Consider the following 17826-nt stretch of genomic DNA (forward strand, 5'->3'; position numbering starts at 1 on the left):
CAGGGCGCCAACCCACCGCAGGACACACACACACACACCAAGCAGACACTAGGGACAATTTAGAATCGCCAATGCACCTAACCTGCATGCATTTGGACTGTGGGAGGAAACCGGAGCTCCCGGAGGAAACCCACACAGACACGGGGAGAACATGCAAACTCCACACAGGGAGGACCTGGGAAGTGAACCCAGGTCTCCTTACTGCAAGGCAGCAGCACCACCACTGTGTCACAGTGCCGCCCTCCCAATTATCACTCATTTTTTATTTTTGGGTTTTTCTATATACTAAAGTTTAGTCTTTTAAGGGGGATTATACCAGGTGCCTATGTTAACATGCTTATTGTCTCCATTGAACAATTTTTATACTGTAAGAAGGAAATGAAGCATCCAGAATGGCATACATTTCATATACAAAAATCATGCCAAAATTTTTACTCTGGACCAATGAACTGTAAAGAGCAGTAATAATTTGTCACTTTTCTTGCGTTGGTTGAGTCGCTGCAACTGTTGACTGAAAAACAGCAGGGCTGAAGTAATAAATGTGTGTTTGTAAAACCAACATGTTGATGTTCATTATTATGTCATTTTTTTTCTATTCTATAATTGTAATCATCCACAAATATTTTTGTCTTTAATAGGAAAATGGAGATAAAGCTACACAAGAAGCAAATCAACACTTTGAAAAGTTATTCAATATTCTTGAAGAAAGAAAAACAGAAATGTTAAGATCAATTGAAGAGACTAAAAAATCTCGCCTGGAGAACTTGCAGAGTCAGATGGATGAGTACATGGGCATGCTAGAAAACAGTGGATTGGTAGGCTATGCCCAAGAGGTCTTGAAAGAAACGGATCAATCCTGTTTTGTCCAAACTGCAAAACAGCTGCACACAAGGTAAAATAAAAAATTTCCTTAGCTATTTAACGGGTTTATTTTCTTACATTTTTTGCCATCTTTTATGAAATTGCAAATATAATAACAGTTTTTATTAATTTAAATTTACAGTTCACCATGATTCTTGGTTATCTATTACTACTTCCCTCTACAGCCTTTACTTTTGCTAATCAAGAGCTGCCTGGTCTTGTACAGTATTTTGTTAAAAGCTAAATTTTGCCATGTTGTCTTTTTCCTCTACTGTTCGTTTTCTCAAATATCAAAACAATGAGCAATGTTTGACAGAAATTATGAATTCTTAAATATTTTTAAATTTAGAATACAAAAAGCCACAGAGTCTTTGAAGACATTCCATCCTGCTGCAGATTCATCTTTTGATGAGTTTTCCCTTAATATTTCCAAGGAGGAGGATCTCTTGAGAGAGCTGAGCTTTGATGGTGGCAAGTATTTTACTCTGCTATAAATTGTTAATTATGATTTATAATAGAAAAAAATTCTTAAAGGTTGAGACTGACCCAAATTGTTTATTTCTGTTTAACCACATCTGCCCAGACTCCAAGTGTATTGTTATACATACTGAAAGTATACCATGCATAGTAATTAATACTATTGCCATGTACACCTCCATCATGGCCTGTGGCAAAAAAAGTACCTTTGTTTTCCATCCAGTTGATAATTATCATGTAGACTACATTAAAAAATTGAATGTGATGATAAATCTTTCTGCATTTAATTATAGTTGATAAAATGTCACTGTTCAGAGACTTCCAGTTAATGTCTATATAACCGGTAAAAAAATCTTGCTATAGCGAATACCGAAGTAATGTAATTTTCAGAATAACAAATATTTTTTGATGGATTGAAATAAACATTCATACATCGTGTTATATTCTGTTAAAACAAAATTTGTTAATTGCAATACAGTAATCCCTCGCTACTTCGCGGTTCACTTTTCGCGGATTCACAACTTCGCGGGTTTTTAAATACAAGTGATTGCCCGCCTATCGCGGAAGTTATGTTCCAGACCCATCAGCAACAGGAGAAAATCCGCGATATAGAAAGACCATATAAATTAAACATTTTTATAGTTTAAGCCTTAAAATACCCATCCCACATGCCTTAAACACATGTAAACTTATAAAACACACTTTGTTAACACATATGATATGTGGATGTCGGGCTAAGGATATGAGTAACATCTCACTATTATAAAACATTTTAACTTCACGCAAGACAAGACAGTGAGACAGGAAAATAGGTGCTGTACAGGCTTTTAAATTATTGACACGCAGAGCGACAAGCAGCACAAAGTCCACTTCTCCTTAGCGTTCATTCAGCTCCCCACCCCCTTGACAATGCGAAGTGGCAGGAGCATACTGCGCTTCCGGGGAGGAAGGTTTGAGCGAACGTGCGTTCAGCCCTCACACACCCCCACTCCTCCTCCTCCTTCCGAACGTGCAGAGCGACAAGCAGGCATTTTGGCAGAAGCAGCACAAAGTCCATTTCTGCTCAGCGTGAGTTCAGCTGGCCCCCTTCACAAAGCGAGTGCAGACACATCGACGTCTGATCGCTGCGTGCAGTGTGCAGTGTTGGTCTGCGGTGTTTAAGAATGTAGAAAGTGTTTAAGAGCATAGGAAGTGTTTATAAGAGTGTGGGAAGGGTTTATAAAGCCTTAAAATATGTATAAATAATAAAATAAATATAGGTCTCTACTTCGCGGATTTTCACCTATCGCGGAGGGCTCTGGAACATAACCCCCGCAATAGGTGAGGGATGACTGTATAAAGAACTTTTTTTGACCAAAAATGGACACCAAAGATGATAATGCAATGCAAAAAATACTTCTTGCCGAGTCTACCGACAATTTGTTGCAAAATTTCCAGTCTCAGGAAGTCTCGGCAAGGTTGGTGATAGTTTAGAAGGAACATCATACACTTACCTGAATTCTGACTCGGTGCTCCACTGAATGTCCATGTTGGTGGTTGTTAGGTCTATTGGTGTGTGGTGGTAAAATACAGTTAGTGTTTTTTTCTCTTCCTAGCAATAGACGGACTTAAAAAAAAGATTCAGGTTTGTTTGTTGTCCAGCACTGATGTCCCGGAAAGTATTCTTTTTTAAAAAAAAAAAAAAAAAGTGATCATGAACCCTGCTAAAAAAAAAAATTCCGTGCAGTCAAAAATTACTATTTTTTTAGTTTTGTTTTTCTATTTTCCCTATGTTCATTATAACAAAAATTCACCATAACAAAATATTTTTTATGGTACCATCAACTTCATTACAACAACATTTGACCTGTTTTATTAAATGTAAAAATCTTTTAATAGCAGCGATATTAATTAAATGCTTGGCAATGAATCGTAATATCTAAATTTCTTTAATATATTCATATTTAAGTGCGGGGTGGAATGATAGACCAGGCCCTAATGCTTAGTTTTCTATGTGTTTGTGTGTAAGGGATTGTAAGTAGGCTTAAATGCTACACAATATGTTTTATGAATGAATACAAAAATTATTATTTTGGGTAGTGTTCACAGATGAACATCTCACTATTTTAATATCTGAAGTTTACTCATTGGAGCTTCGAAGGTATTCAGAGATGCACTTGTTCAATGGAACACATATAGTAATGCTTAAGTACAAAAACAATCAATTGTGCAGTTTGGGAAAGTGGGTAAAATACTGAACAGATTTGAAGATCTTTGAGAAGTATTTTTTCATACTTAACATTTTCAAAATTTCTTTCTGATTAAAAAATTTCTATATTAAAACACAAATACATCTTCAGAAAAGAATGCTATTTTCAAACAAACATTTTAATGTAGTACGGCTGGTAATGGTCATCCATTTTTTTTCCTTATTATTTTGTATTATATTGGTGAATTGGTAAATATTATAGATTTTTGGTGATTGAATATTTTCCATAATTTTTCACTTTTAAACCGTTACTAGAGAAGGTATTACTAACCTGCAATGTCAATTTCAGTACCTTATTATTGCATTGATCACTTTTATTTTTATATATATATATATATATATATATATATATATATATAATATATATATATATAAACAAGTTCAAGTTTAACAGCAGTTTTTCTGAAAAAGAAGCGATTTAAAGTACAGTATATTATGTGTACTAAAGGTTTGGGTGTGGTTGTATTTACATTATATTTCCAGACTTACTCAGAATGTGATTGATATAAAGAAAGAGAAACAAACCACCAAGGATAATGTAAACATGCATGTAGAATATGTAATGTTACACCATATGAAAACATACCTTTTGCTGTCTTTGGGGGATAAAAATCTGGAGGATAGACCCCTGTTTTTTTGTTTTTTTTCCCTTCTGTGGAACTGTATTGCTTTGGGAGTGTGAATGAGCAGACAGTTGGTTTAGTAACATCAGTTTTTAGAACGTTGGATGGTGTGTTTGAGTTGAGATTTATCAGTTTTACCACTAGATTTCAAAAGACTTAAGTGTCTTTAATGCATCTGTTTTTTTATTTAACTTAATTCTATACTATACTTTGAAATTCCACTCAGATTTTTTTTGATAATCCTATAACTGTTGTGCTGCTGCCTCTATCTGTATAAAATTTATTTTTTATTTTTAATATTTTGCTTTCAGTCCCTAGTGTGCCAGTTATTGATCAGTCTCAGAGCCGGGTCTACAATGAAGGACTGATTTGCTGGTTGCCTTGTGAAGATATGTCTCCTACTGATCACTACATCCTGGAATACAAAAAACTTGATGCAGAAGCTGAAACGTTCTGGCAGACAACTGACAAAGTGTATGGAAACAGTAAAGTCGTCTGTGACCTTGATCCAAACAGCATGTACTCCTTTAGAGTGAAAAGCTGCCGAAAATCTGTCTATGGACCTTATAGCCAAGAAGTGGTTTTTCACACTCCACCTGCACCAGGTAAATAGAATGTCTTTTCTACTTTAAAGAAATTAGTTGGACCTGTGTAGGGAAGCTAAACATGTATGAATGACACAATTTGCCAGTACCAAGAGTTTCAGAGTAGCTGAGGAATAATGCCACAGTTTATTGTAATTGTAATAACTGATCTCATACCAAAACAAAATCATTTTAATTGCACATGTTGGAATTGTCATGGCTTTGTTTGGGGGGGAAACAATATAAAAATAATAATAAATTAAAGGATTTTTTTTTTTTTTTTTTTGGTGGAATGGCAAATGATAGTGGAACTTGCCAACTTAATCAAGCACACATTCCTTTAATTTTCAATTTATTTACAGATACCACTGTAGCTGAGCGCCTTAGTAACAAGTGTGTGTTTTTTCTATTTAATAAACATGTGCATGATAGAATATATGTGGAATGAACACTTGGCAACTATTGTATAGACAAGCAGAATAATGGGAGATGAATGTAAAAAGCATGGAATGGGAGATTCCCACACATGGTGCCCATCTAATTTGTAATTGTAATTTAAATGCATCACATCCACAAATTTATCAGGTCATTTCTGGTACAGTAATACATGTTCAGTATTTAGTATCATGATCTCCCTGGAAGGAGAAAAATAGATTGCAAAAAACTTTTTGATAATATTTCACAGAATAACCCCCATTCTAATCCCAAGTATAATCACTACTGGAATGGACCACAATGTGTGTAAAATGTTCCATTAAATGAGTTTTATATAAGGTGCAAGCTAATGTGATTTGATTTATTAAACAAAATACATCAATTGACGACTACTTCATGTATTTTTGTACTTGCACAGTCTGCATATGCCCTGAACTTAAGGTCACTGCACAGCTGTCTAAATTTAGTTATGCCTTTTAAATTTTCATGTCCTTTATTTATGCTCACATTTAAGGAGGACTAGAAATTGCACAGCCAATGCATAACGTTTTCAACCCATTAACATTAAACAGAAGTGACATGGCATTGTCTCATGTTTTCTTTTTTAATATGCGTGAAAGCTCAAAGACTTCTTAGAGAAAGATTACAGAGCAATTGGAAATGAATCGAACATTTATTTTTTTTAAGATACAGCATCGACAAACAGTTGTAATAAGGTTAGGTTTTCTGCAGCAATCCCTATGCTCAGAATGATGTCAAGACAGTCTAGGTAAATGAAGGGTAATACATTAAATAATCAAATAACAAAATACAGTAGTCAGTTTTTTCTAGATATGCCTGTACTCTGCAGGCTTTTGTTATGAATTTACAAATATAGCACTCCCACTTTCTAGTTATCCATTTCCTACTTGTAAGACAAGCCCTTGCCTCTGCTTCTCTTCCGCTTCCAAACTGAGGTGTAGGCCCTTATAATGATAGACCCAGGAGTACTTTTGATGCCAGTTCAGTCTACCAAGAAGCATTCCCAGACCTCAAACAGAGACTAGACTACACTTCCCAAGAGGCTCTGTGGGAACTTGAACCATGATAGAAGGATAATACTGCTGCCGGGCAGTGGACTGGGGTTTACTTCATCTAATAGTTTATCTCGTACTGTGAATATTCTGTTGTGATGTCCTGGCTGAGTAGTTATATACCATCAGGAATGAATATTGTCTCGTATTTCCACCACCATGCAACTCGGTAGCACAAGTACAGTGGAAATGCCAAAAAAGCATATTCCAGTAGCATTCCAACAAAAATGAAAATTATCATTTTTACTCTACATTTTACAGATTTGTTTTGGGACCACTAATGCTGCATTAAAAATGCCATGTGCGTCCATCAGTAGATGTGTAAATGCTATCCTGTTTTCAGTATTGTATGTTGCATCTGTATTAATTGCAGCTGTACATATTTATTTGTCTGAAGAGTATTCCAAGTGCCACTACAAATTGCAGATTAGACTTTGTTGAGGATTAGTTAAGTACTGTAATTGGTGCCTTGGATAACATGCTCGTCTCCCAACACATTTCAGATTGCATGTGTGTTAATTCCATACTATAGTAAATATTTAATCTGTTGTATTAAGCCTAATGCAATATCTGGCTTTCACAAGGAGTTCTTTTTTTTAAGCAAAAGAATAACTTGGAACCAAAGACTGAATATTTTAAAAGGTTAAGAAGATGGACTTCAAGTGCAAACTGGAGTACATTAGTAGATTAGGAAAAATAACATACAATATACAATTATTTACAGTATTTACTAGTTATTCTTGCTAATTTTTGTATTGGACATTGCTTGAAGTGGCAGTTAATGTATGTGTACCAGTGCATATCAGCACTTCACTTCCAGTACCAGTTTTTAGGGGGGGGGGGGGGGGAAATCAGAGGCTTAGCACTTCCATGCTCTCATGGAGGAACAATCTCCAAAATTAGTTTGTACTGTATATATCAGCACGCTTCCGGATGTCCAAAGAGGAGACCAAGCCTCTCGACTTTCCCCGCCTGTGAAGAAGTGGTAATATTGGTATTGTGTCTAGAAAATATGTGTAGAAGGAGGATGAAGAAGCCAAATCAACAGAGTACCACCCGTTCTTTTTGTCCACATCAGCCACTGGTATGAGATTTAAAAATTTTAAAACCAAAAGTTGATATTTCTCTCAAGTAAAATAGCAGGTGCATTGCCATGCTGAATGCAAATTCTTTTGCTATGCCAATGGTCATGCAGAAGTTGAAGCACCTAATCACACAATGATTAAGCAAAGGCTGACATTAAGGAAAAAACAGTCCATTTCATTCTTTATTTTATCCTTAGCTCAACTTGAACTCGTAAAAATACTATAATGACTTTAGGATACTTTAGAGCAAATAGTATTATTTATTGAAACACCTACACATATTTACAGTGAAACAATTGCTAGCAAGAAGGGCTGTTTTTAATTTCTAGAACTCATGATGTTCATATTTAATTTCATACTAGTGTAATTTATATATGATTTCTGAATATTCATAGCCTAATTCAGCCACCTCTTTCACAGTCAATGCCTTGAATTTTAAAATTACATGGGTACTTAAACGTTTAGCTTATTGGACACCAATGTATTTAGTGCCATATTTACTAATTGGGCATGAGTCATACTAGTGAAGAAAAGCTGTAACACTGAGTGTTTTCAGGAATCTCTGAAATAAAGTAAATATGCAAAAATCCCATCACCTGGTACTTAATGAATCTTTCAGAAACATCATTGCACACCCATTCCCAAGTTAATTATTTTTAAAATGTCTTAACTAAGCTGACGCAACTTGCATTGTTCATTTAAATGCCTGTTGACAAGGGTTTCCCAGAATTTGCTCTACTAGTGATGAGCTTAAATCTGAGATTACAGGGTATTACTTCAGAGTTTCTTATTAGACATTAAGGATAAAAAGCTTAAAACATATGTTGCAAAATATTTTTGCAAGAAAAGAAAAAAACGGATGGTATTGAACCATGCAAGCATCATTAATACTGAAAGTATATGTTGAGCCAAAATGCATTTTTAGATACTTCAAAAATATTTTTTGTTGTCCTGCATTTCAGGATATCTGAAAATAGTATCTTGTGGGTTTTAAGATATTCTACCTCCAAAACTCCTTCCTGTGAAAAGTATTTTTTGAGTAATTAGACAAACTTCTTGTCATATGTTACACTTCCCATTTATAAATGTACAAATTCAGTACTCTATAGTTAAAAGCTAATATTGTTTCCTAAAAACACAAAATTTTATGTAATAAAGCACACATTTCTTGCAATAGGTACATATAAATAAACATATTGTATATGTGGACTTTTAACAATAAACTGGATACAGAAAGTGCCTAGTAATGTATATAAATAAGAAGGCAGAGGCCAGCTGTTTGAGGAGTGAAAGATTTTAAATCTCTGGTGCCCATGCTGAATATAGATCGTTTAGAAATGGACTTTGTCTGCTGGGTACAAGCTAATGTTCAAGATATTAGTGGAATACACAAGGTTGAATGCTTGCTTTTCCAGTGTGTGGAGAGAGCTTGGCCATAGTAGCTCCAATTCTAGATGCCACCTAATAATTCAGAAGAGCAAAAAGGGAGACGAGTCTTAATGAAAGCTCATTATGACTGCCATTATAATTAAAAATTAAAATGAGCAACCTAAGTAGTAGTTCTAACCAGAAAATTCTATGCTAATTATATTAATAAATAAAATGGGTGAAAACTCTAAAGTATCTCAGTCTTTCTATACCACTGATAAAGAAGGAAAACTAACATCATGGGATGAGTGTGCCTTGCTGTTACTTTCCTCCTTCCTGTAGGTACCATGGAGAGAGATACACAATGTTCTGCATTTCAGACACCTCTTGGGATTATAATCTTTATGACTTTGTTATAACTGGCAACTCTTGCTACTCAACAAAATGTCAGCATGTGACATACTTAACTGGAAATATTTGGCTGAGTTCTCATTAGCACATTCCACTTGTAATATAAGTAGCAGCTTAACTGTACAGAAGGAAATGTAGAACAGATCAATTAATAAAATGGCAATTTGACAAAGGGTACAGCTTACTCATTATACATATCCTTCTAGTATGTCCCCGAGCTAGGTGTTTACTTGTCAGTCATGGTGTTGGTTATCTGTGTTGATATTTGAAAAGTAAAAATGTTACTTTTTTTTTTTCTGCTTTAAATATTTTGTGTTATGCACCTACATTTTGTAGTTCATTATCTTCTAAAAAGGGTACTATTGAAAGCATAGTAAGGAACCATAAATTAGGATCGCTGTAATTGAAATTCCAAGTGTGCCCAAGATGAAAACCATACATTTTGCCAAAGCTGTAAATTAGACAGTTGTAGATTGCACATTGTAGATTCTTAATTTGCCCAGTGTTTTTGGTCACAATCCATGTGGCCTCCTGCTTTTCTGCTTTATATTAAAACAAGGCAACTTGTTCATATTGTCCGATAGACATGGTCTTATTGATGCACATTCTCCTATTCTATACTGCAGTACTCACATTTTATGGAATCAATCCTGTTTTTGGGTCTTTTTTGGCTACCTAAATTCAAAATTCTAAAAACACATTTAAAATAATTGTTATTCATATTAAATGAGTGTGCTATTGTATTGTATTAAAAAATGTAATACTCTAGCTTTTAATTTTGTTTTGATATCTCCCTCAGTAGTGGGAAATTGATTTGTTTTAATTAGTTGTGCTTCTTGAATGTTAGTTGTTTGAAAGTATATTTTTATTATACAAGAAAAATTTAATTCACTATTGCAACATATTTGTAGTATAAAATACAAACTGAATTACACATTGATTTATTGTTACATTAGGTAAATATGCTTCTATTAGTTTGCATTAACACATGTTCTCTCTGAATCCAGTTTTTAGTTTTCTCTTTGATGAGAAATGTGGTTTTAATCCTGAACGTCTTCTATTGAGCAAGAACCGAGAGTCTGTGGAGAGTGTGGCTGGCCTTACCTTGTTACTGGGTGCAGAGAGAATCCAAATGGGAAGCTACATCTGCCTGGACTACATTATTGGGGATACTGGCATTACCAGAGGAAAACACTTTTGGTCCTTCCATGTGGAACCTCACTCTTACTTGATAAAAGTGGGCGTTGCATCAGACACTAAACTTCAGGAGTGGTTTCATCATCCCCGGGACACCAGCAGCCCCAGGTATATTATAGAGTAATTAGAATTAAATTATAGTTACAAGATTTCGAGGCAACTCAGGCCCCTTCTTCAGGCAAGATATAATTACATCTTTCCTGAAGAAGGGGCCTGAGTTTCCTCGAAAGCTTGCATATTGTAATCTTTTTAGTTAGCCAATAAAAGGTGTCATTTTGCTTGGCTTTTCTCTACATTCATAATGGCTAACACGGTACAACACCCTAGTATTGCAGTTACAAAAATGTTACATATTTAGTTTCTCTACTAAATTTTAAAGAGGCTGTATATTTGTGTACATCTTAATAATGGAAAGATAGGTATTGCATTATTCAGAAAAAGGCTTTTTGTTTAGGGTAGTTTTTTTTTTTTTTGTTTTTTTGTTTTTTTTTTTACAGTGTGTGGTAAGTAGATGACAGTAAGTAACTAAATTGACAGATATCCCAGTCACACCTGCTAGGTTATTTATGCATGGCACTTCAATTTTAAGATTAACAGTGAATGTGAAGGTTATAGGGCACCAGAGAGCCCCAAACCACAATATGAACATAGCAAGACAGTCCCATGTTCAAATAAATGGTATTTTATTATACAGTACCTCACAAATGAAGAACAAATCACCTCTCCTTGTTCCACCGCACTGCCCTCCTCCAGTCAATTGTTGCTTGTTTTCGTCCTAGCTCCAGCTTGCTTGGACAAGGTATTGTGGTCACTTTTATTGAGGACCCAGGAGTACTTCCAGTGCCAGGGCTGTTGCCCATTGGAAGCACTTCTGGGTCACACACAAGTTCCACATAGCAGGGAGTAGATCTCTCTGCAGCGCCTTCTTGCAGCACCCATGGACCCCAGTAGGGCAGTACTGCCAGATTACCATTCCTGGCATTCCTTGTTGGTTCCCAAATCAGTGTTGAGGGCTGCTGCCATCTAGCGAGTTGGAGGGCGGTCGGGAGGGGGGGAGTTGGTTTTGAGAGACCTAAACACCCCCCAGAGACGGTTCTTCTGTGTCGTTTCTTCCTGGCCAGGGAAGGTCCTACCAATGTGTCCAGTCAGGACACCTTTGCATCTGTTTGGGGCTTCCCGCCTGGGTAACAAATCTTTTGTCCTGCTCGGGATGTCCATCCTCCCAAGAATTCCTTTCGGGTCTGGCGCCTTTCTCTTTCTTTTGGTTGTATGTCTATCTGTCCTTTAGAAGCCCCCCATCTAGGTAAGGAACCATCCCCTATCCTGGTTGGGATGCCCATTCATCCTGTGTGGTACTTCCAGTAGTTATGTTAAAAAGAATGATCATTTAGCAGGCACATGTTTGGAATGTACCATAAGAGTAAGTAGATGCCACTTGAAGTTGTATTGGGTTATAAGTTTTATTTATTTTTATTTGTTTATTTGGAAATTATAACCATCAACTCACAACATATATGGTTTAAACAAAAAAGCTCTTGGTTTGCCAATCAATTTATGGTAATTGAGATTGTATATTTTTTTAGAGGTCTAGAAGGATGAATACTGCAAATATTCAGTCATATTATAATTCATGCAACACCATTTTTATTCCAGACTTGAAAGATACAATTTTTTTGCCACAATAATGTGTATTCGTTGCACTGTAGCTGGCCCATTTTGAATAATGAGAGAACTACCAGGGACATATAGACACCCTATTTGGAACTTCCTAATACCCTGGCAACAATTGAGTGCTAGTGGACAGACCCAGGTCACGGTAGATGGATTTTATCTGTTTAATGACTTTGGAGTATCTATGAGTTCACCATAATAAGCTGGAAAAAAAATTGTAAGGGGTACGGTGGCATGTATTGTCTTATGTACACTTGTTGCCATCTTGACCTTTACCAAGAAAAGCAGACAAGACATGAATAGAGAAGAGGTCTTCAGGTACTTTTTGAACTTTTACAAGCTTTTGAAATAATTAATGAATTAGAAAATTGCAAATTTTAATAACTTTACAAATAGCCTGTATTCAAAAAGGTAATGAAACCTTCAAACTTCTGCATTTCTTAGTGAAAAATGTACAATTCAGAACAATTCACTGCCTGAGTTTGCCATAATTCTAAAATATTCTTTATGTAGTTAACAATGGAGAATAATATATCACTAGTAAAATTGCTAGTACCTGACTGGTATCCCAGGTTGCAGGGTTGTCCCCACAGTTCTTTTCACTGTTCTTTTCAAGTTCTACAATTAGTACTACATTATCTTTGACTCCCTGTTGGCCTTATGCCCTCCATCTCACTCACAATATGCATTTTCACCAAAGTCAGTATGCACGTTTTACAGAAATAGTATAAACTTTACAAGGAAAAAACTTACTAGCTTTTTTGAATCAAAAGAAAATCACTTCGGAATGGGTGATATACCAGTAAAATGGAGGAAATTCTTCTGGTTATGGATTTTGAAGAAGTAAAAATACCGAAATGTTAATTTGTGGAAACCTTTCAGAAACATTTAAAGGTAAAACAGAAAGCATGCAAATCTGTACATGCAAAAGTATATGGGAAACTTAAAGGTTACCAGTACATATTTGTAAGTAGAATTTTATATGAACTATATACTGTAAGCTAGCCTGTCCGTTAAAGAATATCCCCCCGGGTGATGTGTAGTACAAACTTTTTGGCGAGTTGATGGACTCAGGAAAGAAGGACCAGTAGAAGCTGTGTCATGCATCAGTCTGAAAAGTATATACACAAATTATACTTTTTTTTTTTTTTTTTTTCTCTGAATTTTAATTATATACACATACACCCCACATAGCCAAGCATCTACTACCTCTTTAATTGATTTTTACTCCAGAATGTGGAATTATGTACTAAACCTTCCTGTTATTCTTTTGGAATAAATGGCTATTCTAGTTCTGTTGATGATCTTACCCATTAAGTGTGCTATATCTAATTGTCATAATTGGGTATGCTGTTATTCAGGAATTGTTCTGTTCTATCATCCTTCAAGGAAGTGCACCTTGCTGTGGTGAACCACAGCATGAATTGTTTATTAGCATAAGAGCTGAACTAAATGCTCTGATTCATTATAAGGCTGAATTTGAGATCCATAGACTATACAACAAACAACTCTAAATTACTGGCATTAAGAAATCAGAAATGTGATGCTGTTACATTTATTTTAGTCGTCAAAAAAATTAAGGGAGCCTTACGCACCAACTAAGATATCTAAGATAAGACTATGGACTCTTATTCTTGAAATTCTCTAGGTATTGATGACTTACTGCAGGAGCTCCTTCCTAGTTTCTGGAAGTACCCCTGTGCCTTCTGAAAGTGATCTCTGCCATTTCCTCTACCAATCTGGACCCTCGATGAATATGTCAACTCTTCTTTTAAAATAAGGCTAAAAGAACCAGTAACCCCAAATCTTGGAACATTGAGAAAGCTTCTAGTAAGGTTTCGTAAAACTAGTTATTTACAACTTCATTTACCCCTCTCTCACCCATGCAACAGATAATATGTGACATTTCCCATGTAGCATAGATACAGCTCCTACTGTTCTGCCTGGTAGCTTCACGTGATGCAGTGAAAGCCTTCAACTGATTCTGCTAGAATTTTCTTTATCTGATTTTGCACTAATAGGTATTGGTAATGGTAATATTAGTATGGTTAAACCTTTACCTTTACAAACCTCCACCTACAGCTATAGTCCTCACCAGTTTAAAAATTTCTTGACCATTGCAGATGTGTCTATCTTTTTGTTCTCATGATTTGATCACAACTCTTACTGCTTATGGATCCTATCCTAATACCTACCTCAGATTACATTTTCTTACACTCTCAATGTACTGAGTAAATCAGTAGGGTTACAAAATCACCTGAACCAGTCATTTGCACTCATTTTCATATTTCCCAGATGTTGTAAATGTGTTAGGCTTTGACCATCACTCCTCTGCTCCAGTACACTCCCTACTTTTGACATTTTATTCCAAGCTTGCAGTTAATATAATTAAAAAATTAGTGTCAAACATTATTGTATCTTTTTTTTGTATAATTACTATCATGTTGGATAAACTGGATCTTTTTAATTTTTCAACTGAAATTTTTTTCAGGTACGACCATGATAGTGGTCACGACAGCGGTAGTGAGGAAAGCTGCTATGATCCCTCTCAGCCTTTCACACTTATCACTCTTGGAATGGGCAAATTAATCATCCCGAAAGGATCATCGACTCCCACAGACTACAACAACCGTGTTCTGCCCATGCCGTATCATATTGGCATCTGTTTAGATTATGAAAAGGGGAAGGTTTACTTCTACGATGCAGAAAACATGGTGTGCCTATATGAGAGACAAGTGGATTGCACTGGCACTATGTATCCAGCTTTTGGCCTTATGGGTAGTGGTAAAGTACATATAAATGAGTTTATCACTACCAAGTGCTTGGTTTATTCAGAATAATCCATGTAAATGACAGTCTTTTTACAAGTTTACATGTAAAATAATGAGCATTATCACACTACAGCCAGGGAAAAAAAACTATTTTTTTTAGCCTAATTAACTTGTAGGTTTTGAATGCTCCTTTGTATAGTAAGTAAAACCTTTTGGTTAGCTTTATATCAGTTTTACCTCAAAGGATGGAAACATAAATCTAACATGGTTTTTCTTCCTTTTAACACTACATTAGTAAAGCAAATACCATTTGAACATATGATGTTAAAGAGTTTTAGGCAATATGCCTTTTAATAATGCTGTAAATATTTTTGCAAAAAAACATATCTGTTTCACAAACATAAAATGAAATAGAAAATATATATATTATGGATGTGATATCAAATGCATGTTTGAAAATTCTCCTATACCACAACTATAAATGATTTGGTGGATTTGATCTAAACTGACTTTAAAGCTTGGATATTTCAATTAGGCCATAAACGTTTCCTCTGATAGACTTTAAGTGTGTGCATGCGCGTATGTGTGTGTGTGTGTGTGTGTGTGTGTGTGTGTGTGCGCACGTGTGTGTGTGCGCGTGCGCATATGTGTTTATGTGTATGTATGGATGTGTGTGTGTATATATAATATGCTTTTTTTGACTAGAGGTCAGTTGATCAAACTTGACACAAAAGATTTCCTCACGATTTATTAACTGAAATCTTGCTTTATAAACAACCCAAATGTATACACTTGTTGTTTCTTTGCGTTACAGTGAAATTTATTTGTGATTAACACTAAATAGTTGCATACCAACTTTATTTTAAGCACAACTAGAAATGCTTCACAATATTTTTACAATTAGTATGAACTTTTATTTTGTCCCTGAAATTGAATGCACTCTGTTCATATTGAGGAGAAATTATTGTTTTTGGAAATGTTTTGCACTTACATATTTTTTCATGTTTTTAATATATGGTGGTGGTTCTTTAAATGGCATAACAGTTAATAAATCAGTGAGGAGCTTTTAAGCTGTGCAAGTTGTAAAATTAAAATATAATTTATTAAGTATAGACCTCTAAAATGAATTCTTTGATTTGGGTATATACCACTTTATACTAATGTACTGTAATGTAAGATTTTTTTTTTTTAATCTAGCAGGCAAATATTAAAATGAGATTTTTAGAATATTACTGGAAAAATTCCAACTTGTTACTATCACATAACTAGAATGTAAAGTGAATCTGAAAATCTATTCATGTATGTTTTTCTGGGTTTTAATTCATTTAAATCTGTCCATAATTTTGTGTTTGTTTGCATATTCTGGTTTCATTCTAAGAGAGCTTGTTTTATTTTACTTTAGTTTCTAACAAAAATCATTGGGCTAAACGCTTGTTTGTGTTTTCAGTAAAGATTTTAATGGTATGTAACATAATGCCTTCTGAATACCTAACATTAAAAGAAGACCAGTAATGTTGGCTATGTGAGAATAATGCTGTGTTAATGGGCTAGAAGTTGCAAGTAGTTTTTGAAAGATATTGTCTCGTCCACTTTATTTATTTTAACCTCCCTTCCCCCTACTGGTGCTTCACTGCGGCAGAGCGGCCACACTGCTTCTACCTCTTCTTTGTCCTCTAAACTTTGTATATGGGTTTGTTTTTTTGTATTTATTAAATGCATTAGATTTATTTTGGTTGAAATCTTTCTGGAGCTCATAATGTTAGCTGGTTTAACAGTACTTGAGCAATGGGACCAAATGTATGGTACTTCATTGAGAAACTAGGATTTAATTTCTTTAAGGTTACCTCAGGTTTCATTGTTTCTTTTCTACTATTTTAAACGTCTGTGAACTTTTAAGTGTTTCGGTATTGGTTAGGGAATTTTGCTGGGCACGAGCTTATAACCCAGTTTAATGGTGTACAGTGGTTATGTTGCTTGTTTTATACTTTTGGTCTTTTTTTTTTTCTTGAATATTTTGTTTGGTTTAGTCCTGGAACGGCAAAAAACATTACCAATAACTCTACGATCCTGAGTGCACCTCTTAATAGGTTTAAATGATTAGTTGGTGTAGTACTTTGGCCCATATTACAAGCTCAGCAGTTCTACACCTTTCCTCTGCTTTATAATAGAGAAGGTTCTATTATTAAGCAGTTTATTCACATTGTACAGTTGATCAAAGCCTTTGTCCCACCCCCACTCCCCCCCCCCACCACCACACACACTTTAAACGTATCACAATTTAATGTACTGCATCTTTTCTTGGATGCAAAAAAATGACTCAAGGGAAGTTGTATCTTGTAAAATTTACCAAATAGTTTTAAGGATTTTAATGCAATTTATCATTAAGCTAGCACTTTATAGCATGTAGCCTGGCTAAATGTTGTGCACGCATGCGTGATATGTTTGTCAAATACAGCTGTGACTTTTATTTTTCTTATCTGCTGTTTTTATGCACCACAATAATATGAAAAGAATTTGTGTACATTTTTTGTATATATACGTTTTTCTTTTTTTGTTTGCGTACGTGCATATTTTTGTTTCTCTTGTTTTCCTCTCTCCCAAAGCTTATAAGATGCCTTTCCATAAAACAGAAGTGACCTGTTCTCTCTTAAAAAAAAGTGTAAACTCATAATTTCATATTTTTTATATATAATTAGAATATCTTATTAAAAGAAATACTTAATGTTTTTGGCTTGGTGTGAGTTCTGTTCAAAAACATTACTTTGAAATGTCAAATAAACTACATACCGTATGCCTACACTCTACATTGGAACCTGGGCTCTTCGGTTCTGTTTCCTAAAGCTTGAACACTTCAGTTAACGTACCGTAGGAAGTCATAAGGTTTATCTGGAAACTGCTTGTTATAATGTGAATTGTAATTGTATCTCTTTAAAACACAAAGAAGGCATGCATAATATTAGATTTTTGAGGCATATCTGTTCTAATAATTGGAAGGTCTATTTGTGATTTTTTTTCATTAAAG

The 17826-nt window shown here is 35.0% G+C and overlaps 1 protein-coding gene across 1 annotated transcript in view; it reads left to right on the plus strand.

The window, feature by feature from the left end:
• trim36 (tripartite motif containing 36) overlaps positions 1 to 17528 on the plus strand; it is an 85357-nt gene extending 67829 nt beyond the window's left edge. Inside the window, exons 7-11 of the mRNA XM_051930188.1 lie at positions 639 to 892; positions 1211 to 1332; positions 4521 to 4814; positions 10173 to 10470; positions 14525 to 17528. Coding sequence (XP_051786148.1) covers positions 639 to 892; positions 1211 to 1332; positions 4521 to 4814; positions 10173 to 10470; positions 14525 to 14873 — 1317 coding nt within the window. The 3' untranslated portion in view covers positions 14874 to 17528. The remainder of the gene's footprint in view (positions 1 to 638; positions 893 to 1210; positions 1333 to 4520; positions 4815 to 10172; positions 10471 to 14524) is intronic.
• The last annotated feature ends 298 nt before the right edge of the window (positions 17529 to 17826 follow it).

The sequence above is a fragment of the Erpetoichthys calabaricus genome, chromosome 7 (assembly GCF_900747795.2).
Source record: "Erpetoichthys calabaricus chromosome 7, fErpCal1.3, whole genome shotgun sequence".
In the NCBI taxonomy this organism is placed as follows: domain Eukaryota; kingdom Metazoa; phylum Chordata; class Cladistia; order Polypteriformes; family Polypteridae; genus Erpetoichthys; species Erpetoichthys calabaricus.